This window comes from Cydia pomonella, chromosome 5 (genome assembly GCF_033807575.1).
Source record: "Cydia pomonella isolate Wapato2018A chromosome 5, ilCydPomo1, whole genome shotgun sequence".
NCBI classification, from domain to species: Eukaryota; Metazoa; Arthropoda; class Insecta; order Lepidoptera; family Tortricidae; genus Cydia; species Cydia pomonella.
Window position 1 is genome coordinate 8,767,959 of NC_084707.1, and position 27,996 is coordinate 8,795,954.

The 27,996-nt window shown below is 36.7% G+C and overlaps 2 protein-coding genes across 4 annotated transcripts; one reads left to right on the plus strand and one right to left on the minus strand.

Moving 5' to 3' along the window:
* The first annotated feature begins 14 nt into the window (after positions 1 to 14).
* LOC133517647 (uncharacterized) lies at positions 15 to 25,310 on the plus strand. Of its 3 annotated transcripts, XM_061851000.1 has the most exons (7): positions 15 to 249; positions 1,168 to 1,277; positions 14,841 to 14,991; positions 17,832 to 18,023; positions 18,359 to 18,559; positions 21,399 to 21,476; positions 25,088 to 25,310. In XM_061851000.1, exons 1-6 carry the CDS (start codon positions 193 to 195, stop codon positions 21,453 to 21,455), a joined length of 768 nt encoding a protein of 255 aa, XP_061706984.1. In that variant the 5' UTR covers positions 15 to 192; the 3' UTR covers positions 21,456 to 21,476; positions 25,088 to 25,310. The 3 variants fall into 3 exon arrangements, with proteins under 3 accessions (XP_061706984.1, XP_061706983.1, XP_061706985.1); XM_061850999.1 differs by lacking the exon at positions 25,088 to 25,310 and having other exon boundaries at positions 18 to 249; positions 21,399 to 22,645; XM_061851001.1 differs by lacking the exons at positions 15 to 249; positions 1,168 to 1,277; positions 25,088 to 25,310 and adding an exon at positions 4,744 to 5,019 and having other exon boundaries at positions 21,399 to 22,645.
* On the minus strand, positions 23,105 to 27,992 carry LOC133517646 (uricase). The gene is made up of 5 exons (XM_061850998.1): positions 26,971 to 27,992; positions 26,135 to 26,640; positions 25,876 to 25,999; positions 25,437 to 25,623; positions 23,105 to 24,399 (listed from the first exon to the last, which is right to left on the minus strand). Exons 1-5 carry the CDS (start codon positions 26,991 to 26,993, stop codon positions 24,226 to 24,228), a joined length of 1,014 nt encoding a protein of 337 aa, XP_061706982.1. The 5' UTR covers positions 26,994 to 27,992; the 3' UTR covers positions 23,105 to 24,225.
* Positions 27,993 to 27,996: the final 4 nt, after the last annotated feature.

Consider the following 27,996-nt stretch of genomic DNA (forward strand, 5'->3'; position numbering starts at 1 on the left):
GACAAAACATGGACAAACTGTTTTTTCGATAACGTGACACAAGTCAAAACACTTATGGCGTAACCTTCTAAATTTCCGTGTTTTATTTGGACTTTATTAAATTTTCAGTAAAAAAATCTAAATTTTTGTATTAAATCTACATTTAAAAGTGTAAGCAACAAAATTGTAAAGTGTTTAGAAAGTGCCAACAAAATGCCTGAACAAAAAGAAACTAAAGGTGACGACAAAAATAAAAGAGTAAAAATCAATGTAAGTATTTAATATCTATTTGTTTAGCTTTACTACCTAACTGATGAAAAAAACATTTTTTTTTCCATAATAACCTATGTGTACAATACAAGTGTGTCAATTTGTTAAGCAAACACCGACAGCCTAAAGGCAACGTTAATGTGGAAAAACCGGCATATCAAATTTAATGTTGGAAAGACCCTAGGGCAAGAACTCATATTTGTATAAGTACTTTCAGACACAGTAAGAAATGAAGGACGTCGCTCCTTCTGCTCTACTGGTATTTCTTAAGTGGCGTACTTATGTGTACAAATGCAAGAGTTAGAAACGGCGAATGGGCTCGTAGACGGTCTTACCTGATATATATACGGCCTATTTTTAACATGTCACACGAAAGTGGTGCAAGGTCTTAAACACATAACTGTATTTAGTATTAATGAGTTGTCTACAATTTTGTTTAAGATACGAAGAGAGTAGACAACTCGATATTTCAGAGCGCATTATGTATCTATATACTAGTTGGTACATTCATGTGAGGAGATGCTCAAAGCTACATTGACAGTGATAAATTACACTTTGGCTCTACATTATTTATGCAAACCAAGACAATCTTTAATCTTCGTAAGACGAGATTTACATATTTACACACGAGCATAGTTATCATTACTCCCGCAGAACAAAATTTTACGAGTTCATACTAAAATCTAAGCATTTAAATAAATTTATATCTTACTAATATGTACCTGCCATGAAAAGATACATACATGCTGTATAACACATAAAAAACACCGTTCTTTTTATAACGAATACATATATAAAAGTAATAAGTACAGTTTTCTGAGTACTCACAACACAAGCCTTCTCGAGCTTACTATGGGGCTTAGGCAATTTGTGTAATAATGTCCTATAATATTTATACTAATCACTATTGACCTTCAGGTTGAAGGGGAAGATGAAATCGGCGAAGGCGAGATGGGCCGTAAGAAGATGAAGCGGTTCGTGATGCCGAACGTGCCGCGATGGTGGCAGCTCAAGGTCATACAATATGCGTAAGTCACTAACTCCTATACCTTTTAAATAATGGGAGCTCGATTCTGATTTAACAACTTGTTACGGTTTTGATCTTATTTTGATACGACCTTAAAGATCGCTCACGCCGATTGGTGCACGCGAAATTAAGTGAAAGTCGTGCGCTGCGTGGGGTGCGCGCCAATCACCAACACGATCGTCAAGATCATTGCAAGACCATATTGAATTGTTATTAGAATCGACTTGGGTTTTGAACAGATGTAACAGAACGCAATACTGCGCTACGCTTAACGGACAACACTTGATGATAATGCCATATATGTATAGCCTCACCATGTGGAACAAGGTACTTTCGTATTTCATGCATCCCCTACTATTATTACTAGAGGAACTGTGAGCCGTAGACCTCGCGATCCCCCATGATTCCGACATTTTTAAAACATTTTAAAAACTGAAACGACAAAAAGCCATATAATTACCGAACCTGCTCACAAAATTTCAAGAGTAGGAATCGCTTAAGAAATAGGACTTGTCACAGTGGCAAAATATATTTGATATAAGAGATTACATGAAACGTCGATGCTACGTAGGTACTTGCGCGGTGCGGTTACTTATATAAATGCCAAAGTAACTCCATCTGACTGGTATCTCTTCACGCTACAGCCGTTGAACCGATTTAGATAAAATTTGATTCCGGGATAGTTTGAGCCCCTAGGAAGGTCCTAGGATAGTTTTTATAACGGAAATCTTCTTCTTCTTCTTCCTCGCGTTGTCCCGGCATTTGGCCACGGCTCATAGCCTGGGGTCCGCTTGACAACTAATCCCAAGATTGGGCGTAGGCACTAGTTTTTACGAAAGCGACTGATGCCATCTGACCTTCCAACCCAGAGGGTAAACTAGGCCTTGATGGGATTAGTCCGGTTTCCTCACGATGTTTTCCTTCACCAAAAAGCGACTGTTATATATCAAATGATATTTCGTACATAAGTTCCGAAAACTCATTGGTAAGAGCCGGGGTTTGAACCCGCGAACTCCGGATTGCAAGTCTCACGCTCTTGCCACTAGGCCACCAGCGCTTTTTTTCTTGCTTGATAAATCATCATTATAGACTAAAGATAGACAATAGACTAAATCGCGTTAAACGAAAAAGTTCTTAATACAAAGCATGAAAAGGTTGTAAACTATTATCGAATGTGTTTCTAGAATACTTTTGTATCATCCTTTATATACCTAATTCCTCCGCACATATATAATCGTGGTTATACAATTTTGTTTGCATTTAGGCTCCCCGTTCTGTTATTTTATCTGCGGAATAACTTCTTGATCACAAAATAAGGTTAAGTTCAGCGAAAGCAATCGGCTAACGTATATTTTACGATCACACATTTTATAGATAACCAGTATATTAGAACGTATTCGGCGGATCACGGATGACTTACCTAAGAGACGAACCATATGAGACGAAATACTCATTTATTTTACTTACATTCACCATCACTGCATCTGTAAACACTGGCAAAAATTGAATTGCTGGCTGCAGCATGCAGGTTTGCCATGTTACACCGTGGCGCAAGCACTCAGGTGCCGTTTGAGCACGTCCTTAGTGCAGGGGCTGACCACATATTAATTTAATTACCTTTAGTACCTTCTTCTCAGCGCTTTGTACGTCTTTTTTACTAAGAAGAGAAGATTTTTTGCAATAACTTAAAAACAGCTGGACCGATAACGTTCGCTATATTTTTCACCAGCGTGTTTGCAACTTTTGTATAACGATTTTTTTCATATTTTTATCGAAAAGTTAGGGAAGGAAAACATTTTTTTCTTTCGGAGCGATTGTTTCCGAAAATATTCATTTTATCAATAATGGTTGTCGAAGACTCTTAGTCATTTTGAAAGACCTATCCGATATACCACACACCATTGGATTATACCGAAAAGAGGCCCCTAAAATTTTTTTTTTCTTGTAGTTTTTTATTTTACCGTTCTGTTGCCATGCATGATTTATGTATCCATGCCCATTGCAGCTGTTAGTGAAATATGGAACCCTTAAAAGTATTGGGCAAGAGGCGTGGGTGTGGCAATCGGTATAGTCCTGTTTTACAGTTAATCATGATACAACCGACTTTTTATAATGTTTTTACATATTTTGTTATCATCGACAAGCCTCAATACATTTAATGACAAGTGGCTAATCGACCCCTAGTTCAACTTGTGAATAATTCAACAAACAAAGAAATACTGATAAAGTTGTTTTTAGATTGATAGAACGAATAAAAAAGAATCGTCTTATGAAGGATACACAGATAATCAGCTGTTCCTATTCGTTACATTAATAATAATAACAAATAATCAGAAAGCAGGAAAAGGATTCAATGTAAATATTAAATAATCGATAGCGACAAGCGTCAACGTGCCAGCTCTACTTGAGCCCCCCGTCATTATAAGAGACGATGGTGAGAGACCGGACGGAATGTCAATCATTCCGTGGAAGATAGGCCGGGTGCTGTTGTGGAACGTCACCTGTGTAGACTCCCTAGTTCCGTCTCATCTCCGTGGACAAGTTCTGCTAAGACTGGCGCGGCGGCAGAGACGGCCGAAAATTTAAAAAGAAAACTAAAATAGGGGGGCGCCGAATACCATTTGGCGTCAAGACCCTTGGTCCGTGGGGTCCGAGCGCCCTTAACCTGTCCCAAAGGATTGCAGAGGTAACCGGTGACCGCAGAACCGGCAGCCTCCTCGCTCAAAGAATTATAGTCTTGCGATACAGCAAGGAAATGCTGCCAGCATCTACGGCACCATGCCGCAGGGGGATAGATTTGAGTATTTTATTTTAAGACTAGTATTATTCATTTTTAAATCTAGGTTTTAAGTTTTGTAGTTTACTTATTTATAAAAATTGTGTAATGAAACTAGAAATTGAAATTTCATAATTTAAAAAATATATATAAATAAGATTGATGAATAAGAGACCTTTTGTAATCAATCATCCATACTGTTTTTTTTTTCCTTTCGGAATTACCGGAATACACCTTAGTAGGCAACTTAATAAGCATCGTCAAAGATCGATGATATCGTAGGCAATATTTTCCTTCTACTTCCACGTGTAAAACAAATAAATCGTAAGTGTCGCCGCAACGTAACCGTAATTACCTACATTTGAACCGCGAAGGTCGGCTGATGGCATCCGGCTGACCCGGTCGCGACGTTGGCGCCATCCAGGTCACCCCCACCTCACAGGAATCACTGCACCTAGGCCTATCATATTTAGTTAGCTAGCGAAGGTGCAGCAGCATTTACCATCCCAAAATTAACTAGTTTATGATGATATTGTTTGATCGGGTTTAGCTTGAAGGTAATTCTATATAATCACCAGTTCTTTTCTGAAAGCAAGGAAGCAATCAACCACTAATTAAAAGAACTATGCACGGCCAATTCAAACTTTAAGTGTCGATAGCATATACTTCAGTCAGTGAAAGCGCGGCAAATTACCCGTGAAAGGTGTCAGGGTGAGATTAATGTTCGCGTGTGAACACGTGGGGTGTTAAAGGGTGGTAGGGACAACGCCGACAGTCATTGCACCTTCGACCGCGGGGCTAGCAGCATGCAGTGAGCCATGCAGCGACAAGCGTCCGGGCCTCCGAGCGAGGGGTCGTTCTGGACGACCATCGAGCTGCTGGCCGGGAGGGACAGGCGGCGGTCGGCAGGAGATGCGGAATGCACGGTCGAACTCCCGCTGCCAACGAGGACATCGTCCTCTCTCAGGTGCTTGACCAAAACCTATCCAGTAATACGAAAGCACAAAACTTGATTTGCACTCTGATTCTATAAGCTGTGTCACACATCATGAAATAAAACAATCAAAACAAATAATATCGCTTGTAATGAAATTAAAATACATCCTGAGGTTTTACCTAAACGTGATAATTATTTTATTTCATGTATTTTGCTAACTGAAAGCAATATTACGTGTCACACTTCAATTACTATTTGGCGTTTGATAGAAAAAAGGCTTTCATATTCAATTAGACACACGTTGAAGCTTCATTTAATTTTTATGTTGTATTGTTTATATTATGTACACGCATGTTTTACCTACTTAGAATATATCTACAAAAACCGAAACCACTTAACCTCTTTTTTAATACGAGTAGCATGTATAATCGAGCATATTTAAAAACTGTTGGCGCTATTATTAGTTCTAAATTACTGTTATACCGTTTGTTGTCTTATAGTCACGTGTTTCTCCTAAATATTGACTACCGTTTATTTATTTATTTAAACTTTAATGCACAAAAGAAAACTTATCGTACAAAAGGCGGACTTAATGCCAAACGCCATTCTCTCCCGTTGGTAAAAAATATAACATTTCAATGGTTAACCTGATTTCCTTTTGTTAAGTTTGTGTTATGGTTCACTGAATGATGCCACGCCATGTAATAATAATTCGTAACGCATGTATGTCACGGGATGTTATAGAGAATTGACTAATGAGCAACTTCGGTTTACAAAAAAAAAGTAATGCAATTTACATGCCTAAGGTATTTATATTTTCCAATTAATTGCTTTACCTCTTCCTAACAACTATTTTATTATTATATATATTTATTTAATCATTAATGCATAATAAAAAAATTACAAAAGGCGAACTTAATGCGATAAGCTCTAACAGTTATATTCTACTAGATTCTGTGTAATATTTTTATCACTGTTCAATATGTAATATTTTGATTAAGATTAAACGTTCAATAATAACTTGAACTGTGATAATGTTAAAGCAGCCTCGCCTTTACGTGTAAGCATTCTAGATCTTTGCAGATATCTTAATTTAAATAATCTGACGTCAGTATATTTTGTTAAATGTAACCGCCATATTTATCGTTGTTACGAAGAGATACCGTGAACACGCGGTAGGTATACAATAGTAATCAATCATCCAACAGTAGGGATATTGACATGATTCGCGAATGTATAAAATGTTATGTTATGTTTTTACCATAGCAGGGAATATTTAAATGCTGAAAATCATATTTTGTAAGTGTAAGTATGCATTATAACCATACGTCGGGGTTTTTGGTGCGGGAATGTTTTACACTAGCCAAAAAACAGGTTAAAACTATAAAAACCAATACTATTTCAATATTTCTAAGCGCATTTGAACCTTACCTTCTATTTTTAATTCATAGTTTGGTAATTATTTTACAATAGACAAAGTTATAAATACAAGAAAACATTCCCGCACCGAAAATCCCGACGTATGATTATAATTTATAACTTAATTAAAAATATTCAAAAGTATTTAAAATAATGCCGAGTATCACGTGACTGCAAACTTCAATCGGAGCGCGTTACGTCACAGTGTGAGAAGCACTTCACATGACATTTGACATACAAAACAAAAGGTATGCAACACGAATATTTCCCAAATTACAATAATAAGTGAAATGCCAGCAATAGAAGTTGTCAAACCTGGCTAAATGCACCACCTTGCTCTTGCAGTCACAAAAAAAGTTGACAAACTGTCATGTTCATTGATAATCTTTTTAGGGCTTATCTGCTTAATGTGCAAAATTTATTAGGAATATTACGATGGTGCCTGGATTAATCAAAGGAAACACCTAGTTCAAATTTACCAAAAGTAGATTTTGTGACAAGTTTCTTAACAAGAACAAGGATTTTTGTGCAGCAGAGTTTAGGTACGTGAAAACATCTTTGTAAGTCACATTTTTTTAAGGTATAACTTTTAATCTAAAATATACCTATCATATTATTCCATAATGTTGATTTATTAAACATAATACTCATTACTTTACCTTATACATATATATACATATATATAGGTACTTAATATCTAAGAATTTTTTTAAAAAAATCTACAGCTATTGATCTATGCCTATGTCAGTTTCACAGTAGTTTGTTTATTTATCACATGTGTCGTCGTCAATATCACGTGACATCTTGGAGCGTATACGCACAAAATTTAAACACTAAAACTAAATAAACTTGACTTTTTATTTGAAATTAATGAATATCCTCCTCATCATGTTACCTATTTCGAATAGCCCAGATAGGTTAGGGGACGCGATTAAATTATAAACTTGCAAGTGCGCCACTGACTGAAAAAGATTGGGAACCCCTGATTTAATATGTTTTCTGCTTACTATTTTTTGTGTATTCACCTTTAACACGATTTTACCAGCATTCTTATGTTCACATAATCATTTTCCGACTAAGAGAGTTCAAAAGTGGTTCGATGATAAAAGATTAAACAATCTTTTATCATAATAAAATACGTAACAGCATGTAATGTTAACAATTTTGCGTCATTCACACTACAGTACATTCGTTTAACATAAATATTTGGCAAATTCGCTGCTGGTGGCCGTTATCATCATACCAGACGTTAGTTCTCGGACACTGCGATAAAATTGATACCTATAGTGTACATTTTTATATGCCTCCGTTTTAGCGGGAATTTCAAATCCAAGATGTCATAGTTTCAAGTTTTAATGTATTCACCATTTTTAGGTCAATAACTAAATCACAAATCCTCGTAATGCGTGATACAAAATTAATATTGATAGGAATATTTAGTATTGGATAGAATAAATAATTAATATTTCAGCAAAAACAACATTCGAAAAAATGTCAGGTTATATGTCAAATGATAATAAATTAAAATATTCGAACTTTTGTTTAATGTGATAACCGCGTTTTGGTAAAAACTATTTACATTTTGAACACTTTAGCGTAACCTCGCAAAGACTCTACTCCCATCACATTAATATTCTGCCGAAAAACATGTCTAAATATTTTTTAAACTGATATCAATTTATTCTAATTCTAGATGCCACTTAACTTTCAAAAAATGACTTTTCTGGATGACTTGGGTTTAGATGTAAAGCTTTGATTGAAAATAATAGGAAAGATTCTAAATTACAATTATAGTACACAATTGTATTTTTATCGTAGGGTTTTACGTTTTTATAGGAATTTCCGCAACTTAGTAAAAACAGCCGATTTTCATGATATTTTTTTTTACTTCCAATATCATTTAAGTAAAGGTTACAATTAATTTTGAAACAATATCAAGTAATGCAGAATAATTATATAAAAAGATACAATATTATTGATCTAAAGTTATAGTTTTCCCTTAATTTACATTTTCTTATGTACTGCTATAATATTGCACACAACTGTATGTCTTAAATAATATAATATTTCACTATTCTGTTAAACTGAATACAAATAACAACTCTGTCATACCCACTGAAAGAACTGCTTCACCCCCTCAAAAACCTAAAATCCGTCTATAAGAGCGCCTTAAACACTTCGAAGTGAGGTACCAAATTCTGAATCTTACTCGTACTTTAGCTGCATTTTGTGTTTATCTTGTTGAATCGTGCATGCGCTCCCGAATTAAATGAGCGTGAGTAGCGTGACCCTTCACAGGTTATTTGTAGTAAATATTTACAAAACAAACATCGTGACATTTAAATTATTTTAATTGAGTCGTAAATAAATGAATGTCGAAAAACAACATCTGTCTGTTATCTTTATCAAATTTCTCACTAAAAATTTGAGGAAACGCGCCGAAACAAAAATACTAACTATCATAAACATTTTATTACTTGTTCGATGAATGCCAATGGTAGTCCGTAGATACTCACGTAAAAAATACATACATTGCTTTATACTGTTGTTTTATTACCTACGTGGAGTTTAGATAATTTTATTGCTTGCCTATAAACTAATGTTTGGTTGCTTGGACGTATGGTTGTGCTGTAGAATAAAATAGGAAACGGAAACAACAAACTTTAAGAGATCCAGATGAAGTATCACCATTTCCTGCTAAATTGTGTGCTAATTTCAAACCAACCCTAATTGTTTAACAACAAAACTTTAGTGAGACATAGACGGGTCACACACGTATTTTAAGTGGAAAGACGCTCGACATGTTGTGTTGTTGGTACGGAGTGAAACGTGTCGAGCCTTTTTCGACTTAAAATATGTGAGTGACCCTTTCTTAATATATTTAATATATTCTACCTAATTGTTTTTTTTTAGGCATGGCTGCGCAGTTTTAGAGACCATTTATTTTGTATCTATGTGTAGATGATTTTTTACTGAGACACTAATATTTTCTGCAGATTAATTGTAATTTTCGTACCTTTTGTATTGAATAGAGATTAGTACCTAATGGAGATGTTAAAAGAGCAAATCACGGCTTCGACTTCTTTATATAAATCAACCGTGTGAATTAGCCACTGACAAATTTCAATTAATCACAATAAACACCTAACCAAGGTCATTGACCTTTCCAAATTCATTTGAATCACGGCATTCTTCACCACCCATATGCTTGTATGGAGCTTTGCAGTCTTTGCACCAATATTTTTATCGCTTAAGAACTGTATCACCTCAGATAATCTACTTGAGGTGTGACCCCGCTATCCGTAACAGCTACTCGAAATCATAGATCATGCATAAACTGGTTCTGGAGAAACGATTCGTTATGTAGATGACGCTAAAAGCCCTGGCATGACAAGTCATCGTTCATGGAAATACAGTTCCCCAATATTTATGAGGCGACAGCTGAAAATTGTAAGAAGACGATTCCAAGCATTTTCAATGGTATTGGCTCATGCAAACATTTATAGGATTTGAATAAAACAATCGAGTTACATAATTGCGTGGTAAGAAGTGTAACCACGAAGTGATTTTTTTCAAAGACACGCAATCTGAACAGATATTTATATCAATCAGTTTTTAACAGGTGCTGTCCTTTTAAAATATTTGAATAGTGCATACAAATCAGTCAGTTGAGCCAGTGCCCATTAATAACCGTTTGGCTCCCTTCCGTCTGACGTCGTCAAACTATTCACAAGGTTGGTGCTACTTTGTGCCTGAAAATGGCGACCGATCTTTTAACACGTTTTCACTTTGCCTGACAGCACTGTCTAGCCCATTTGACTAGTTTCCGTATGTTATTTACTACTCTAACTAAGCATAATGACTAGATAGGTACCTACGCTTCATTTAAAGAATGCCTACTTTACATAGGCTACTAGTATTATAAAATAATCAAAATAATGCTTTTAAATTAAACGTTTTTTTATTATTCTCGGTTTATCCTAAAATTCATTGAAGTTCCAAATTGTTTGCATTTTTATAAACAAACAAAGCCGCAACTCTCGTTTACATAATTCCAGAATATATCATGGGTATTTTTACGATATTTTAACAGCCGAGTAAAAGTGCACAAACCTTTTCGTTATTTATTGCTCGTGATTCACCGCCACTTCGACACTTTTTTCGGCAGCGTTTGTAGTTTTATAAGTATATTTATTTTTCACGTATAAAATCATAGTACCCAGTTTTGCTTTGCTTAATAAACAAGACTAGGTTCATCACTAGACTATACTTATTACAAGTATGGTACGAGTTGTTGTGATAATACTGACCGACTGGGAAGAACGCGTCAGTAAACGCGAGTTGACTCACTCATGAACATTTAATTTTTAGTTTGGATTTGGGGCACGTATTCCGTGCACTGCGTCACACGTTGCGTAGGGTGTACTGTCATCATGTGTAATTCGGGAACGATGTAAACACACACGCTACTCACGCGACTTCGTAAACTTTTTAACACAGATAGTCATTGTACTCTACCATTCATTCTCCAACAGTCTTTTTCGTATTATATTTAAATATTTATTTATTTTTCTATTATAAATTAACGGGAGTTTAAGTCGAGGCATCAGGGTTGCGACTTTAAATTAATCGCCCAGTCACTCTCCAAATGCAAAATGTTCATTTGGATAAACTAGAATTTGTCTTGGCATTTTTGTAGGGATGTAAGTACTGCAGGATACTACAGTTTTTCAAATACGATCGCACCGTTTGGTAACCAATTAGGCAGGTACTGTACGATCTGAGCATCACTATGTTGCATTCTTACTACATTCAGGTCTAAGTCCAATACGGATGTTGAAATTCGAAAGCAGGAATGTATCCAAGGCCGATGTGATATCCGATGTATATGTAATTTATTAGTAAGTTTCAATTTTTATTAAGCGTTGATAAAAAGTAGGATTGAATTATTCAAACATCAGTCTTTACGGTCTGAATCGCTAAATATCACCTAGATGGCGTGTTCCCTAGCTGTTACGGGGGCGGCTGTCATTTTTGAGTCGAGCCAACAGGTACCTAGAGTGAGCGGCACGCGAACAACTTACCAACCGACAGGGAATATTCTGATTTTTAGCCAACTAATATTAGTAGTAGTAATAGTCGTAGTAAAACACTTTATTGTACAAAACAAAACATAAAACAGGGGAAAATACACATCATTTGTACAAAGGCGCATTTATCCCTTATATTATTCAATATAGTTACTTAAAAAAATATATACCTACTATTTAGATTTAATACTGGACACAAAATTCTCCTTTAATCATATCAACCCTGATTGCTCGTACTTTCTCGCCAAAAATTGCAAGAAGTGTCCAGGAAAGCACAAGCCAGCCTCAGAAACGTCCCACCTAATTCCATAATGAACAGATATTAAAATATTATGATAATGCTAATAATTACTTGCTTAAGTTGTATAATTTCGCAGAGGTGGTCGAGGTTATGCTTATCCATAATCGAGTCAATGATACCTTCTCAAGTCTTAATAAAAAATAGTCGACCAATATTTACCTGTTCGAAATGTTCGTATTTGAACGATTCATTTATTTACAATAACTTTAGTAATCGGCATGAGACTTGGGGTGAATGATTACATACACAATTACATATCTACTCGTAGAGTACCTACTAATTTAGCCTCTGGGTTATAAGGTCAGATAGCAGTCGCTTTCGTAAAAACTAGTGCCTACGCCAAATCTTGGGATTAGTTGTCAAGCGGACCTCAGGCTCCCATGAGCCGTGGCAAAATGCGGGGACAACGCGAGGAAGAACAAGAAGAGTACCTACTAATTACAAAAATGTAGTAAATGAACAAAAGTCCGGATGTGATTGAAATGCACAAATAAGCCAAATAAGTACCTTGGGTCAAACTTAGAGTTGGCTGTTGAGTTTACTATGGATACGAACATAAATAACTACTTTCGAAATCCCACTATCCTTAGATACCTCGACCTCATCACTCTCATCAATCCAACAGTTGCTGAAACACATGCCTGACATACATACTTAGGTAAATAACTACAGAAATGTTTATTGCCATTTTAGAAATCTGCATTATTTGTAAAGAAACGTATTTATTTTTATTTATAACATCTGAAAGCGCCTTTACTAGAAATCAACGGCCTATGAAGCAGATGATCCCGGGTTCAAATCCTGGTAAAGGCAACATTCGTATGATGAGCACGGATATTTGTTCCTGAACATGGGCGTCTATGTATTTAAGTATTTATACATATTATATATATAGTTGACTAAGTACCCAAAACACAAGCCTTATTGAGCTTAGTGTGGGACTTAGTCAGTTTGTGTAATAATGCCCTATAATATTTATGTGCGGTCCCAGGACAGCATTAAATTATATTCTTATCACTGTTTTGTCATGTGCATGAAACTTTTTAACAAGCTACGCAAATCTATAAGATAATATAATATAGGGCATTTTCATAAATTTAGAAATAAAATACTTAATAAAGCTACTGATAATATAAAAGATTTCCTCTGTGAAGATACATACACATACCTATAGATTTATAGTCATTATAAGATTGATACATGCTAGTACAACATGTATAGTAATAGCAGAATAAGCAACTAATTGTCACCTACCACCTAAACACACTATTGTACCTACTTATTCTTTGCAAATAAATACTTACTTTATTGCATATATTACCTATTAAGTAGCAGGAAGTAGTAAATTCCGGAATTGTGAGACAGAATACGCCCCGATAGTCCCCGCCCTGTATGTTACGTTACGCCACGAAGGTTGCTTATATAATGCGGCGTCTCACTGGAGCTCGTTTATTGCTAGTTTCACTGTTCAATAGCATTAACTACTCCGAACCGGGAGAAACGGCAATATATCTAATATCCATAAACCATTGTACCTTATGATTGTCGTATAAACCTTCTATGGTCACGAGAACTATCCAGCATGGAGATTGTAGACTTGCGGTTAAGTGAAAGGCATATGAAGGTTAAATTTTGTTAATCTTTATTACCTTTTATTAAACAAAGTTATAATCGTACTATCAGGCATCCTTCACGCGGTTATTTATTAAACCAAAGTTTTGTGTGCGATACGCGAATCGGTGCAATTAAACCAACGATAATTTATAAATAGTACCACGTAACTGCTTTAATCATTAATTCGTACACCCTAGGTAAATTATGACGTAATAATTATTGTAAGTTACTAGTAGGTTATAGGTACTTATTTGGAGATTCAATGCGTGAGATAAGTATAGATAATTGCACAATTTGCGTCAATAATTTCTCGATGTCTAGTACCTCTTTTCTAAAGTCCAAAATAAAATTGACATTTCGTTTTATATTTTTCACTCAAGAAGTCAAGAGCATTGAACGGGCCACTTCGTCATATCTGTGGGTCACATTGTATGGAGATTTATACAGATTTAGATCCGTTATAAAGACGGATATACCTACTTAGATCCGTAGTCTGGTGCAGCACTTGCATTCGAATGACATGGAACACTAACACTTATTGAGCGTACTGTGTGACTTAGTCAATTTGTGTAAAAATGTCCTACAATATAAAAAAAAATCGTTTTTTATGCTTTCAAAATTCCCGCTAACCATTTTGCCATCATTAACAGTAGTGTAATTTTATATTGTATGGCTTTTGACGATGAACCTATTGTACTTCGGCAATTTTACCGAGCATCTACGAAATAACTCTCTCGTAAAAAGGTATCTTTATCGACCACTTAATAATCTAATATGAATACGTCTTTACACAAAAGTATGGTGTAGCTGTATGTGTATGTGATGTCGGAGGGGGTCGTGCCATACCGTACCAGTCTCGCGCGCTAAGGTCTCAACTATGACACTGGCAGCTCGCGTCAAAACTACTAAAATTGTGCGGTGAGGGCGAGAGGCCGCGGTCGCGGCCGACTCTCCGCGGCAAGCGAAATCGTTCAAGACGAACCGCAACATACAAAGTAATCGCGCACACTGGTAAGTAAATAATGAACAACATGGCACTTTTGTTTCATTCATGAAGTAAGATTTGAGTGAAAATTTAAATAACTGCGCGGTGCCGGCACTTCCGCTACAAAAGGGTCGTTGCGTTGCGTCACATGCTTGGTACTATATATTGGCCTATATTGGAGTAAAACAGAGAGAGATCCCCGCAATTTGCGAAGTTTGGTTTTCGCGGTAACCCCTCGCTTACATTACAAATCTTGTGCAGTAATATCAACCTACGAGTAACAATGCTTCTGTAAGCTGAAGGTACGGTAGGTACTAACAGTCAAACTAAACTACATTTCTTACTTGTTATTATAACATTTTAATCCAGATTTACCTGTAGTGATACTTAACGCTTGCTAAGAATAAGCCAGCGGGAAATTAACGTCTATTTTTTTCTGTAGCTTCGCCCACCCGCACGTCCGGGCGCGGCTCGAGAAGCACATGGGCTCCAACCTGGTGCGGCTGACGGACAAGGCCTACATGACCGAACTGGAGGACCGCATCCGCGCCGTCAACGAGGAGAACCTGAACAAGAGGATCTCCTCCCGAGTCGTAAGTACCTTGAGAAGCACATTGGCTTCAACCTGGTGCGACTGACGGACAAGGCCTACATGACCGAGCTGGAGGACCGCATCCGCGCCGTCAACGAGGAGAACCTCAACAAGAAGATCTCCTCCCGAGTCGTCAGTACCTTGAGAAGCACATGGGCTTCAACCTGGTGCGGCTGACGGACAAGGCCTACATGACCGAGCTGGAGGACGGCATCCGCGCCGTCAACGAGGAGAACCTCAACAAGAGGATCTCCTCCCGAGTCGTAAGTACCTTGAGAAACACATGGGCTCGAACCTGGTGCGTCTGACGGACAAGGCTTACTTGACCGAGCTGGAGGACCGCATCCGCGCCGTCGACGAGGAGAACCTCAGCAAGAGTACATTGAGAGGCACATGAGCTTCTAGTCCATCTCACAGCTTAGTACGACTAGACACCGGAACATGAGATTAATTCACTCTAGGAATGGCAGCAATCACGTGAAAATATGTGACGATGAATGTTAAAGTATGATAGTTTATGACATATTTTATATTTTAAAAAAATTACTCGTTCAATGAAATAGCATTTCACACGGTCGGTTTAATCTGTAAAATAATAACAAAACGATATCTTTGCAATGACATTAAGCTATTATAGCTAATATAAATCTCACGTAATAATTATGTACTTAAATTATTCAGTGTCAATTTAGTTCATAAAATTATATTCATCTTTGATATTTTAGGTTACGATATATGTAACATTGGTGGGAATGGGAAGAGCTAGGGGACTACTAGGACTCCAAACATTATTTGTTAGTAACAAATAAATGTTTTTTCACCACACCAACTGGCAAAGGCCCTCTTGATTTTTCAGAAACGAATGAGAAAGTTGGATTTTATCCACATGTGGGGCAAAGTAATTTTGAGTTGCTTCCTTGTGTTTAAGCTGGTAGAATTGACTTTATGATGATTTTGATGGATATTTTTTTTATTACGTTCATTTGCATTTGATTTGGTTTGATTTTTGTGGTATTTCATAGTTAGTATTTTCATTGCGTTGGTGTGGGGAAAAATGTTGTGTTTCACTCCGAGGCAAAGTTTGTTTAACCCTCGTTCCTTGAAACCCTCGCAACGCTCAAGATTCCACTTCTCGGACTTCAATTTTGGAATCATTCGCTTGCTCGGTTATCAATATTAGCACGAGCGGTTAAACAACAACTTTGCCCCCTTGTAGAACAAATAACTATTAATTTACTAGGCTTAGGACTTTTGGTAGCATACCGTGGTTCTAGAATCCATGGAGTCACAAAATGTTACAGTTTTTCTCCGATCAATATTTAATAAGATATTGGGGTTCTTCAGTATATCTCGGTAAATATTGATCGGAGAATAGTACTGAACATAACATAACAAAAAATTCTGTCCCAAACCTAACCCCCTACCCCATGCCTCAACCGTTTATTTAGTTTACCAGCATTAACTTAATTTTTACATATAAAAATACATGTAATATTTACTTTGGCTCTGACTTTGAAAAAAATGTTTTGCAACTCCATAGATTCTAGAACCACGGTATGCTACCAAAAGTCCGAAGCCTAGACATAACTTGCTTCATGCTTGCTTCTATTATTACTTTATCGCATTGTGTATAAGTGCTTCATATAATCCGTGTTACTCGCTTATTATGATTGGTGAAATACATTGAAGTATAATTTATTAAGTAGACTGTTCTTATAGCAGTTCACTATAATAGCTCTTTAAGGTGGGCATAGTGTATTTTTCTTTCCCTGAAATCTTGCACTGGCATGGCGTCTGTTTATCGAGGTCTTTCGCTGCCGCGTGTTTTTTTTCGATGCAATCAACTATTCAAGTTGGGCTTGTCAACACAGGCAACGTATTTAGTTAATAAGCCCGACGTAATACGTACATTATACCTGTATACGGCATTTCCCTCTTACTTATCATGCCTGTAACAACATATACCTATTTTATACTTACTCGGAATCGTTTACAAACGCCGACATTGATCTGGATCGGTTTCGCGTACCGCGTACAGCATTATCCCATCAAAAGGTGAGCGATATTAAGTGATTAGCTGCCAATCACACACCGACTACACGTGTATTACACGTGTATGCACGGTACCCAGTCATTAGGTAGCGCGTGTTCAGTACTTAGTCTTTTAACTTGTATATAGTACGAATGCCTATTGATAAATGTTTATGTTTGCAAAGGTGGTGTTAACCAGTTATATTGATCTCATAGGTTAGATTAGAAATTCTCGAAACACGTGTGCACATGATAACACTTATTACACAATATATATAAGTATAAAGGCAATTTCATTACAGATTGATAAACATTAATGACGACCTGTCTGGCCTAGTAGGTAGTGACAGTGCCTGTGAAGGAGTTCAAATCCTGGTGAGGGCATTTATTTGTGTGATAAGCACAGATATTTGTTCCTGAGTCATGGGTGCTTTTTATGTAAATATTTACATATTACATACCTTCCAATATCATTGTTTACGTATCCACAACATAAACCTTATTGTCCTTACCTTACTGTGGGACTTAGTCAATTTGTGGAATAATGTCCTATAATATTTAATTATTTATTTATTCTGAGAAATTAATTCATTTTCATCACGCATTCTCGTCAAGGTTGTTACGCAGCATTCCAAGCAGTCTTATAGGGAATAATAGCTGAAATTACTTCCTAGGGAATAACAGATTACTTTTATAACAAAAACTAGCATCCTCCTAAGAATTTTAAACAACACTTTAGTGACATTAAAGTTTAATGAGGGCAGTTTCTAACTTTTAAATTACCTTTACATATTTACAACTTACTTTTAGCTCGACGAAATGGAGCGGCTAAAACGGCTTATCCTCGTCGGGAAGACTCCACTGAAAGAGTGCCCTCCTGAACTCTACCACCACCCCGTCTTCGTTTTTTGGAGGATGGTCAATAAGGAGGTCCAGAGGGCGTCTAAGAAACGGGCCGACGCGTTCTACAGGAAACTGAAGGCGTCGCAAATGAATGTTCAAGTAGGTCTTTTGGCGTATATATGTGACTTAAACGTTCGAATCACGATCTCTCAAATTTCGTAAAAGCCGGCGTAAATACAGGGAACTAATTGTGATCAAGTTATCACCCAAAATTGCCTGTCAATCCTTAAACATAGACTACCGGTCTAAAGTTTAATTTAATCGTATGGTTCAACGTACCATAGATACAGTGGGCCGCAATTTTGGTGGCATGGTTGGTTGGAATCTCATAAAGAGCCAAATTCATTGAGATGGACATTTGTACGCATGACGCCATCATGCTGCCTAAAACTAAAGAACTGAAAAGCTGAAACATACCTTTGTATATTTTTCAGACTGCCGACGAAGACGTGGAGGCAGTAGAGGAAGAAACAGAGAGTGAGCAGCTAACGCCCCAGCAGCTGCTAGACAAGGTCAACCAAGATCTAGAGCTGCAGAAAGCAGCCGACATCGAGAAGGGTGTCCGCTTCACCGACGACCAGTTTGCGCTCATCAAGTACGAAACGCAGGACGTTAAGACGCTCAAAACTCTTACGGTGAGTATTTTGGTAATGTTTTATGCATCTTCATCCAACCACTATTAGTGAATCAGCTCAACGCTAACGCTGGCAGCGTCAGTTGTCACAAATGTCACAATAGCGAATTTATGTATTTATTTTGCCTTTATTGCACAATACAAAAAAGTACAAAAGTTCGGACTTAATGCCTTAAGGCATTCCCTACCAGTCAACCATTGGGCCAAACAGAAACTTACAATTGGTGCGGAAAAGAAAATCAGTACAGAGAGATAAAACCCACTATCTAAATTTATTATAAATAAACATGCATAAATACATAGTATTATAATAAATACAACCATATACCAAATATACATACATACATACATATATATATATGAATTTAGTGTTTTTGTTGTGGCCTCCGTGTTAAAAGAGCCGAGAGTTTTATTATAGGTACCAGAGTATTAAAATCACCGGTTGACTGTTTGCTGAAAGAGATCACTTTTTAGCGATAAGACCGCCTGTTGTTTTGCCTCTTCTTAATTTTCGGTATTCTTACTTGTATTGTATTTATGATCAATTATGAAATTGTTTAAAGAGTCGTGCTTTGACATTAGCATCTTCTTATTATTTAAATTTGTTCAGCGAAAATTTGCATATCTACGATCTTATTTACTTTAACTTTACCTGCTTAGAAGCAATGAACTGAATTAATGCTAACGAATTAAGTCCGGCTTAAACATTTTGACCCTTTTATAAATTGGAAAATGATTTAACTGAGACATAACAAATTATGCTAAGACGTATAAACAAAATGCACCGAAATGTCTCCGAATCCGATATCAATGTGGTTCGAAGTACTAAGTGCATTAACAGGCTAGATCTATCAAACATAAACAAACTGGCTCGTGTCAAACTGGTATGAACTAGATATCGGAGATCGAAACTGAACTAGCGACCTCTGACAGCTGAACACATTCTGATTGCTAATTAAGCACAAGCTAGTCGAATTCTCGAAAGAACTCGTGTAAATTGTAATCGCGTACGTCTGTAAGAACATTATGCGAGGTAGAGCTTTTTATACTGGTTGTCCTGGGCGTTAAGATCTTCTGCACTCTTTATGCAATAGAGAATAGACGGTCTGCTCTGTGGACTCTCTTATCAATGGAGCTTTAACTGATCACGAGTCTGGGTGACTATGAACAGACCTTCTGGAAAGGCCACAGATTCTGTCATCTTATAATATTTTTTTAGCTCACAAAGATAGTTTTCCCTAAGAAGATCCGATAATACCTACTTATAACACCACTCATAATATGCTGGGTGCAGGTGAGATAAGCACAGGTTATTAAGAAATACACGTACACCGTTGATTTTCTTCCCTTAAATATGCGGGTTTTCTCACGATGTTTCCTTTACTTGTTTCAGTAAATGATGAATGAAATCATCAATGAAAATCAATAGATACATAGACGTTAGGTTTCAAGACATTGATTAATACGAGCATGTATTTAAAACAAGATAAAAAATATATTTCCGCAACTAGTTTTTGACAAAATTATATGTTGAATTAAGCATAATTATTAAATTATTTCGAAAGCACAGACAGTATCGACTTTTATCGTGTTTACGAATATCTGGCCGAATCCAGTCTTGGGGCGATCATTAATCTCAACCAAGTCGTTATTAGACGCCGAGCCAACAACAGATCTTCATGTCGTGACCAAGCTCACATCAGGCGATAACCTTTACACAGAGCTTCATTATGAAGCTGATCTCAGATAAGTGACTATATATTTTTTTTGTTACAAATAATAAATTAATGTTGGTTGGCTGGCTGTAACTTGGTGGCAATATTGTAAGCTGTATTGGAAAAGAAAGTGTTAGAAGCCAACGCATTTCGACCCACGTAACCACGTAATTGACGGTCACGCTTCTTAACAAGAACGGTAACCTGCGAGGTATCGTCAGAGAGGAAATGACTGACAAATGTACCTAACATAGTCCCCATTATTTGAGAAGCAGTCAGAAAGATATCTTTAACGCTCTTAAATTGAACTCTTAACATTATATAATCATCTCAAATTATTTTATAACTATGTAATAGGTAAATATTAACTCAATTAATGAAAAGTATACAATCTCAACGAAATTTATAGCCACATCGGCAATCTTGAAATGAGATGTACTTAAAAATAATAATGATGACCTTTTTTCGTTTCTTCCGTTGTAAATACACTCCTGCACTTGTACGATTTTTTTCGAAATTGGTACAAACAATAAGTATGCGCTGCCTATCATCGCTATTGATCACATGATCAATTGGAAAGTTCTAGTAGACTAGTGAGGCCGCCATGGCGTTTTCCCTTGTAAGCCTCGCTTCAAAGTGCTACTTTGTATCCCGTAGGCGGTACGCGTACGGTATATCTCGTATGAACGTATGTAACGTAAAATTATGCTAAGCCAGCGCGTCACATTTGCGTCATATGCAATGAAACCACGTAGTCTTAGAGCATTTAGTTACTGGAGACGCCTTGTCTGTCATTTTCTGTACAAAACAGTTTGCCAATTTTTGCGGGGAGTATGTACGTACGTAATGTAGCTGTCAGTCAGCTGCAAAGAAAAGGTCCCCCCTGCATAGAAGTTTTGTATGCAGGGGGTACTTTTTTTCTGCAGCCGACCGTACAAATAGCCATGTAGGATAAACGTCAGTCCATACAAAAAGTATGTACATTGTACAAGGTTTTCGGCAAAGGGGTAAGGACTCCGGTTATTAAATGCTCTAAACACGCAGTACACTAAACTACGTATTTGTGTGTTGGGAAGGGGGATTTCTTATAATTTCTATGACTGAAATGCTTTTTTTAATTTCCAGACCGTGGAAGAGCTGTACGCATTGGCTGACAAGATTATTGGAACAAAACGAATTTGAACTATTCTGTAAAAGTTCTTGGTAAAGAAACTATTTTAACGCAAAAAATGGTAGAACGAACAGTATTATTGAAACTGGAATTACACTAGTAGAACTAGAACTAGGATGAACCCCATCAGTATACACTGGGTCCACATTATTATGTAGTAATCTTTTGAGAACTACCTACAATCTAATAGTTCTAGTATCGACTCTTTTCCAACTCTATTCAAGATATTTATTAATATCAAAGAGAAATTGAAATAGAGGTGGATTGTCAAAGAAAACTTTGTAGCCACAGTAAATTTACTGCCATCTTTCGTTCGACACATGATCAAAACTTTTAGGACGCAATTTGACTTTGATCCTTATTCTTTCACTGATATGTGTTAAACTTGTTTAATGTCAAAAAGTGGCGCTATCTTACCGTGCATAGGCCAAAGGTTGTGGCGCCATCACTCAAAACGATGCCACCATACCTTTGGCCTTTGATCTACTAAATGGCGCCATTTTTTAATATTTAACAAATTTTACATCTATCAGTGAAATAATAAGGATCAAAGTCAAATGGCGGTCTAAAAGATTGCAGTAAATTTACTGTGGCTACAAAGTTTTCTTTGACAATCCACCTCTATTTCAAATTCTCTTTGTTAATACTAATAGCCACTTGAATCATTATCAAATAGGTAACATTTTATAGTTTCATTTGTAATTGTTTCCTAATAACTTAATTAATTATTAGTGTATCGTTAGTATCAGTAGTAAGAAGCATTTTTTTAAACTATTTTGTTGCCATAGTCAGCCTTCTTAACATAACTTCAGTTATTGACGAAACTCTAACAATAATAAGCAGACAGTAGATTTACTGATACTGACATAATACTCACAATATGTCGCACTGTTTATCAAATTAGTGTGAAAAATATCGCTTAAGTTTAAACAATAAAATAAAAATAGAAATCAAACCGACCCATATACGGCTACCACCAGTTTGACACTGGCATATTCTATTTATTATTACTTTCTTTGCATCTCGCTCGTACTCGTATGCGAGCAAGACGAATAGAAAGTAAGTTACGCAGACGTTAGCGAATATGTCAGTTTGAAACTGCTAAGGCAGTCGTGGTAAGGCAACTAGTCAATGTTAAATGTGTAAGTGTTTAAACATGTATAAGTAACTGTGATTTTGTATTAAATGGTGTCCTAATAAAGCTGGTTTTACTATTAGGTATTTATTCCTTGAATTGGAACAATTTTATTAATGGGGGTTTTCAGAAAAAAATACAAGGGTGCCAAAAAATATATGCATTTCGGTTGCCAGGGAGGTATTGGGATTATACTGAGCAACTTTTACTATGGGGCCAACCCCGAAATCGCGAAAAAAATTTCTGCCTGTTTCATACATTTTAGCTGGTACATTTTCTATGGGAGGGTAATTTTTTTTTTGCGATTTTGGGGTTGGTAACAGGAATGCACATATTTTTTGGCAACCGTGTATACCCGATAATTTATAAGTCAGTTTTGTAACGGTCCATACAACGTGTATGGTTAACTGCGTTACAAAACTGACAGTTAAAAGTGGGACACTTTTTTTAATGCTTAAATCGATAGTGCTCATGGTTCTGAGTAGAAATAACCCAAAATTCGTTAGATTTAAAAATAAATTAAAATTTACTGAAATTTATATTAGGTAGTATAATAACAATATTGGATATATACAGATGATTACTATAACTACCTTATATCTAAAATAGGCCCTTGAGGCATTGTACCAAGGATGCCGGCGGCATTTCCTCGTTGTATCGCAATACTGATACGCTGTGCGAGGAAGCCGCCAGCTCTTTGGTCACCAGTTATGTAATATAATAATAATTTGAGTTGAAATTAGCTTTACCTATTCCTCTATTTCTTTGACTTGATTTTTAACATGAAAATGGAACGAAATTATTGATCACTATTTATCAATACAGAAAATAATATATAAAATGCTTAAAAAATATTTATTTGTACTTCATACAGGGATTAACAAACAATACAAGAGAGAAAAGAAACATAACTTAAGACTAGAATATACCTAATTAGCTAATTACAGTCAACATTGTCAACAACATTAATACAATATTCGCAAGTAAAATGCACTTTACAAACTCCAATTAACCTCAATTTTCCTCTCCTTATAACTTAGTTAACATTCATACAGATATACCAATATACAAAAAGTGATATATAACGATTTCAAAAACCCTTTTTTATTTTTCGTTTTTTAAAACGACTTAATTTTTTTTTCAGACCCACATAAAATATCGTTCTAAAGTTTGGTTTTAATAAATACATGTGTAACTAAAAGGGTGCATAACAAACGTCCACAATTCGCAACATATTCGACAAACCCGAATGCAGCTAAGACATTACGTAAATTATAGGTACGTAGACCAAGCCACACCTTAACAAGTTCAGTTTCTTATAAAAAGTAGGAACCGTGTGACAAAACAGGCAACAAGTGCAAAACAGTAAACCCTTTACCAGGCATAGTACGATTTATCGACCACATACGCGCCATTATAATTTCAACTTTAGCATTCCGATTTAAGGTTTAAATTAGATTACACTTTCAGGAAATGTTACTTGTCTTCAAATGAATCATCAAAGCCGGATTAATTGGTATATATTTGGATTTTTTGGGATGACCTTGTAGATTGGTGCGGCCTGGAAAAGGGTTAAACAACTGACGTGGCAGTATTGGTAAGGTTGCATCGTAGCGGGCTCTACGCCGCTACGCGTCCACGTTACGTCACAAGTGGCTTTTCGGCTTGCGCCGTAGCTGGGCATAAATGAGGCCCGCGGGTTTGTCTATGGGCTGGTAGATGTGATGCCGGGGGTCGCCCTTCGTCACGTTGGCAGGGAACTTGGACATGTCGATGTTCAGGTAATGCTTGTTTGGCATCGTCATCTTGATCCATGAGATCTGCAATAAAAGAACCAGGTTAATATATGTTGCACACGATTAATACGAGTACAAATCCTAGTTCTGTCTGGTAAAACTGATAATCTTTTGACCACTTTGACAATGCAGTAAAATGAAGCAAATTTTAACTTAATCCACAAAAGTAATAAAGCAAGAAATATTACTGTGCTAATCCGCGATAAAAATACGTGCTAGTCAATTAGTGCTAACCCGTAAACAACACAAAACGAAAACCACGAAAGTAATCTAAAAGTATTATCGATGATTTTTACAAAAAAAATAATAATGAAATGTAGGTATGTTTATTTGCATACTCAAACAACAATTTTAAATATTTTTATCGCAAAATAGGTATAAGTTATTCTAGTCAATACGGAATTTTCGGTTTAGGGTTCAGTTTGGCGACTCGTTTTAAATTGATTTATGTAAGCAAATTCAAGTTGTTTGGAATAGTTTATTTTCATGCTTAATAAGTAATATATTAACATAGGATATTTATTTTTTATATTATTAGTTCCACACGGAAAGATTCAAATAGTCGTCCCACTTATAGAACGATAGGCAAACTGGTACGATGTAGTTATCGGTCTTTAAACTCACACGGTTTTACTATCAAACCAGCTGTACACCGGTTTCAACAGGATAATTAGATTAATTAGTGCAATAACAATATTTTGTTCATTTATAGATACATCCTCGTCTGAGAGAGATATGGAGCCACATGACCAAGATGATGCACCGGACCGTTTAGATATATGTAAATATTATTGACCAACTTGAGCGAAATTACTTGACATTATCTTTATTGATATAATAGCGTCTTGTCGAGGCATTGACCGCGATCACTTAAAGTTTCTGAATATTCTTCAGTAACATATAAGCAAGCTAATAACAAGGCCAGTACTTCTTTACATTTGTACACTTTTTTTCACTTCATTTCGATTTATTTGATATGCGACCAAACATTAATACCGGCGCAATCTCAACGCGTGTTCTATTGCGGTTTTAATTTGGTTTTCAATATTATTAAAACTTACCTCAGCTACTTTCTCCAGCACAGTTTTCTCAGCTTGATACAGGGTGTGCTGAACTGACGGCGAATAGACGCCGACGTCTGGTGGCCCAGCGAACTTGTCAAGAATGGCATCCTTGACTGTCAGCCATGCGTTGTCGAAGTCCGCTGACCGCATGCTGTCGTATGTCCACTCTGCCTCCACTACCGTACTGCATAAGGAAAATTCAAATTATTTCAGCTCTTACTAGATGAGTTTATATCTTCAACTAGATGGAATTGCAGTACTAAAACATATTTGATGTTGCGAGACAATCAAACATCAAATGAAAGAAGTTGCAAATTCTTTACTACATAAGCTAGCAGCTCAACTCAGGGCCACAATTAACGACAAGAACTTTTTTGTCTCATGAACAGAGAAATGTCAAATGATCGAAGCAGATATATGAAATTCTATGTGTTACCTGAAAATTCTTTCGGCGGCGTCCGCTAGCGTGGTGTATTCATCTTGCACAAAGTCTACGAACGCCGATTGCGTAGTCTTCAACACTCGCAGACCGCTTAGGCCGGACTTCACCACCACAGCTTCTGTATTACAAAGGACACACTGATTTAATAACCCTTTCACAAAAAAGGTAAAAAATTATCCAATCACTTCGTTTATGTAATTGTATTTATTGAATTGTATTCAAAACTTGTATTTAACTTGATTATTGAACTTACCGTGTCGAGCTTGTGACACTAAACACCATCTAGTTGCAGTTGGTGAAAACACGAATGCGTGATTGTGGGGCGCTCCTGCTTGGAGCCTCTCCCATGGGTACTCGACCACGCGGCACCTCGCCTCAGCAATCTGCCTGTAGGTATACAAGAAATGGTTGACAACCACTGCTCCAAATTCTTCAGGTGTTTTAACTCCATGCTTTTTGGCAAGGAGGTACACGGTGTTCTTCTGGGAGTCAGTGGCGACGACTTCTTTGTTGTCTCCAATTACGTAAGCAGATTCTGAGGAGAGCTTGAGTTCCGTGGAGACTTCGAACTCGCGGATGGTGTGGTAGTCGCCATCGCGATGGACGTGGAGAAGTTTCACGGAGCTCTTGCCGTAGCCGTGATCGCTGAACTCGAACCGGCCGCCACTGTCGGCTGCGGCCGTCAGCGCGGGCTGCATCCCGCTCTGACTATACAGCGGACCTTCACCTCCGCTGGTGTTCGAGGGTTTCGCATAAATTCTAAAACAAGTAGATAAATTAATAAGCTGTAAATAATGAATGAGGACAAGACACTGAGATCTAAATATTTAGAAAACCTGATATTTATTTAATTCACCAAGCAGTGATAGGTGTATCTAGTGATATCTAGTGATAGGGGTTTAGGAGAGAACAATAACAGCGAAGTGAGAACACTAGTTAAAATAATGTAAATGCTTTACCACTTAAATTATGCAAGATGGATGAGAAAAATAATCTATAAAATATTTTTTTTTTTAATTTAAAAGTCTCTTGGAAGAACATTAATTTTATAAAAAAGAATGTTATAACAAATTTCAATCAAAATAGTACCTGTTAGTGCTCGTCCACGGCATCTTGGAGGGAAAAATAATCACTTGATTTTGAGAGTGTGTAAAAAACTGCGTCGTCGCATTTAGTGCGAAGCAAAACGAAATGTGACAAGACGCCTGCGCACCCGACTCTTATAGCGGCGACCTGCGACCCGAGATAAGGGTAGGCACGCGACAACGGCGCGATACCACTATCATAACAATAACAATCAAATAGCCAACCATTAACAACGTGGCAGACTGGATATGGTTCCGCGAAGTGTTGATGTGTACGCGAACGTTTTCCGCGAGTGACGTCAACAGTTCAAAAGATGAAATGGCGACGAAGTTTTCATGCTGCACAAACCTTCGTGTTGATATAAATTGTGAGTACATAATTAAAAAATGATTACATAGTTCGTCTTTAAAATTAAAGTTAAGTGGTTCGACCTTTATACCCTTTGAGGTGAAAAGCACGGTATGTCTATAATGAATATTATAAAATTTGGTTAGAACTCTTGCAAATATTGTTTATAGCTCTAGAAACTGTAACCTGGTAACTAAGTAATTAGTCATAAAAATATACATACGTTAATTAATTATTAATGCTTATCAAGGTTCCTCTAAATAACAGTGAACGACAAGCAATGACAGAGCAGATATATGTGACACGGGCCAAATGATTCACACACCGCGTGACTGTTCTCTCCATGCATATAGTAGAAAAGCTTGCATACATAATTTGTCTTTATCTTGTCTCTCTCTGTCTTTCTCGGCATTTTTGCGTCCATAATGGACATACGGATTTCATGATTTTGCGCTGATCCTGTTTCAAGCCGAGGCTAGTTTTTTTACTTGTAATAGCCTTATTTTCTTCTCACCATCTGGGGCCCATTTCTCGTACCGTAGTACGGTAATATTCACGACTTTAAGCCGGTAGATCCTTTTGGCCGTCACCGTCCACGTCTCACGCAATAATAGCAACCCAGCTGTAGTTTTCAGTGACGGTAGAATTTTAATATACTATAACGTCAAGCTTGTTGATCTC